Raw genomic sequence first — 3,156 nt, forward strand, 5'->3', positions numbered from 1 at the left:
TTAAGCAAACCGTGACTGTTGGCCCAGGATAGAAATTCAAATGAGACAAACATGTCTCTTGGTTTGAGATTTCTGTGTGTAAATCCTCCCTTTCTAAACCCCTGTAAAAGAAGTTTCCAGAATCCATTTCTGTCAATCCAGGAGAGACATTCACAATATTCTCTCCTCCTGCTGACAGGACAGAGATCACCGCGCATGCGCTCTGTTGCACATTGTCCTTGTTAACCCGGGCCGGTCATTGAGAGGTTGAACAGGCCACTACAAAGGCAGCACCAGGAGCTTCCTATTCGGGTATTGGGTAATTCACAAAGTATTTACAATGTAGTCCTCATCTACCCACCGGCTCCGTCGCTCCCTCCCGCACCTTCGCCGCCTCTGACCTGGCGCAGGCCGAAACAATCAAGATTCTGGTCATCGCCATCACTGGCACTGCGCCTGCGCATTGGTCTCTTCTGTATGGATGGGGGATATTCTCCATCGCGGGGCATGTTGGGTATATATATCGCCATTGGCAGTCTCCATTCGTTTACACTGATATTTTACTGTATTGAGATGGAGACGTGGGCATGAGTGTCAATAACCAAAACTGTAGATAAAACGAAGTGCACGTTCCTCCCATTATTTACAGGAAAGAAGAGGATTGAGGATCAGTGAAGAATAGAGATCAAAAGAACATAAGAAATAGGAGCAGAATTGGGCCATTCGGCCCATCGAGTCCGCTCCGCCGTTCAATCCTGGCCTATATGTTCCTCAAATTCCAGTATAATTCAGAATATTCTCTCCTCCTGTGCTCTGGTCTCCTGTGCTGTGGATCGGGGATATTCGCCACAGCGGGGAATGCTGTGTAATAGTCCCGTCATTGAATGTCTCCATTAGTTTATAGTGATTTTTTATGCTGAATGGAGAGATTAAAAAACAAGTTAATGATCTTCCTGAGATTTGAGCCAGTGGGCCAGGATATAAAATGAATGAATTAGTACAGAATCTCAAGGGATCTACACCATAATTCCATCCTGGTTATTGTAACAGCAACAATATCAGAACGAACGACGATGAACAGATGTAAACTCATTAATGGTCAGTAAATGGGGGTTAACGAATGAAGCTTTTCCCTGTGCAAAATATTTGCACAGCCAATCATGAATCAATTCTTTTCGTTGTTGAAAATTGGAATGTTAACAATTGGAAATGGCGAGTGAATCTCTTTGGACATGTGGAATATCTGAATGGTCCCTCTCCAATGTTTCTGTGTTATTGTGTCAGTAAATGGATGACCCCGTGAATCCACAATTAGCTGGTGAATAGTCTTTTTGCAGAGTGAGTGTAATAATAGGATAAGAGGAGAGGATTTGCAGTCAGACATCAGAAACAACATTTCAAGATCTGACAGCTGCTCCATTTATTGACACCTATCATCGGAATTTGAACATGGAGCGAAAATGCACCGTTCACCAGAGTGAGAAACCCTACACATGTTCATTGTGTGGCCGAGGCTTCAGCCATTCATCCGGCCTGTCGAGGCACAAGCGCAGCCACACCATGGGGAAACCGTGGAAATGTGGGGACTGTGAGAAGGAATTCAATTACCCATCGGAGCTGGAAATTCATCGCCGCAGTCACACTGGAGAGAGGCCATTCACCTGCTCAGTGTGTGGGAAGAGATTTACTGCATTATTCATCCTCCAGTCACACCAGCGAATTCACACACAAGAGAAGCCATTCAGCTGCTCGTTCTGTGGGACGAATTTCAGGCAGTCATTCACCCACACTGTACACCAGCGAGGTCACACCATGGAGAAACCATTCATCTGCTCCCTGTGTGGGAATGGATTCACTCAGTCATCTCAGCTGCTGATACACCAGCGAATCCACACTGGCGGAAGGCCATTCACCTGTTCTGTGTGTGGGAAGAGATTTGCTCAGTCATCTGCCCTGCTGACACACCAGAGGGTTCACACTGGGAAGAGGGCATTTGGTTGCCCCGAGTGTGGGAAGGGATTCACTCAGTTAGCCAACCTGCTAACACATGAGCGAGTTCACAAGTGAAGTTGGATTCTGTTGTTAATGCTGCTGTTAATCACACTGAACAATGTTCATTCCGACAGTTCGAGTTTGTTTCTGCTGATGTTCAAGGTTATTCAGGGGAGATGGTGGTGTTGTTGTAATGTCACTAGATTAGTAATCCAGAGGCCCAGGTTAATTCTCTGAGGACATAGGTTCAAATTCCGACACATGCTCTTGCATGGACTCGATGGGCCAAATGGCCCCCTTCTGTGGCGTCACCATTCTGATTCTAAGACTGCAGATAATATAAATTCAGTTACAAAATCTGGAAAGCTAGTCTCAGTTAATGATGACAATGAACTCAGCATCGATTTTTTTTTTTTTTTAAACAAATTTGGTTCGCTAGTGTCCTTTCAGGAAAGCTGCCATCCTTATCTGATCTGGCCAACATGCAACTCCAGATCAACAGCAATGTGGTTGCCACTTAACTTCCCTCTGAAATGGGCCTCGAGGTCACTCAGTTCAAGGGGAATTAGGAATGGGCAACAAATGCTGGCCTTGCCAGTGATGCCCACATCCCCTTAAAGAATAAAGAAATAAAAGTTAATAACTGGACCAGAGTTTAATATTGGGGATCTACAACCAATTGCGTACTCGGGGCTGTGGTGCCCCTTTCACAACTGCTGTCTGATCTTTCCCCAGAATTCAGAAACGCTGATCAGGTAATTCCTGAATTGACTTTTGGTAAGAACTCTACATTTCAGTGTCTGAAATGTGCCACTGATTAGCATCTTCAATTAGAAAGTGCTGATTAACCCTTGCTGACAATTCTTACTAAGTTGTACATTACACACAGTGACACCTCCATTATCCAACAGTGAATGGGAATTGGTGGAGAATCGAGAGTCTCCAAATGCTATCCCTCCTGTCTGGTACATAAATCTCCTCAGCACGGGAATGGAATCGACCTCAAGAAATAACCATGTATTAATCTTTTAAATCTCAAGAAAGTCATTATATGTTATGGCAAAAGCTCACGCTCAATCTATCCTGAATAAAGCTTTCACAGCAGCTTGCTGGCTGACAATTATAGGACAAGCCTGTGATCTCTGCTCAGAACAAGACTCCAGCACGGGTTTTAAAACAAAACAT

General features: G+C 44.6%; 1 protein-coding gene across 1 annotated transcript; it reads left to right on the forward strand.

Annotated features, from left to right (window-relative positions):
• The first annotated feature begins 1,177 nt into the window (after positions 1–1,177).
• On the forward strand, positions 1,178–2,206 carry LOC140418766 (uncharacterized). Its single transcript, XM_072502369.1, has one exon. The coding sequence runs from the start codon at positions 1,429–1,431 to the stop codon at positions 2,044–2,046; it is 618 nt and encodes a 205-aa protein (XP_072358470.1). The 5' UTR covers positions 1,178–1,428; the 3' UTR covers positions 2,047–2,206.
• Positions 2,207–3,156: the final 950 nt, after the last annotated feature.

This window comes from Scyliorhinus torazame, chromosome 5 (assembly GCF_047496885.1).
Source record: "Scyliorhinus torazame isolate Kashiwa2021f chromosome 5, sScyTor2.1, whole genome shotgun sequence".
Lineage (NCBI taxonomy): Eukaryota > Metazoa > Chordata > Chondrichthyes > Carcharhiniformes > Scyliorhinidae > Scyliorhinus > Scyliorhinus torazame.

Bases quoted from the DNA above. Each gene is read 5' to 3' on its own strand.
- LOC140418766 (XM_072502369.1), top strand. From the start codon at position 1,429: ATGGAGCGAAAATGCACCGTTCACCAGAGTGAGAAACCCTACACATGT.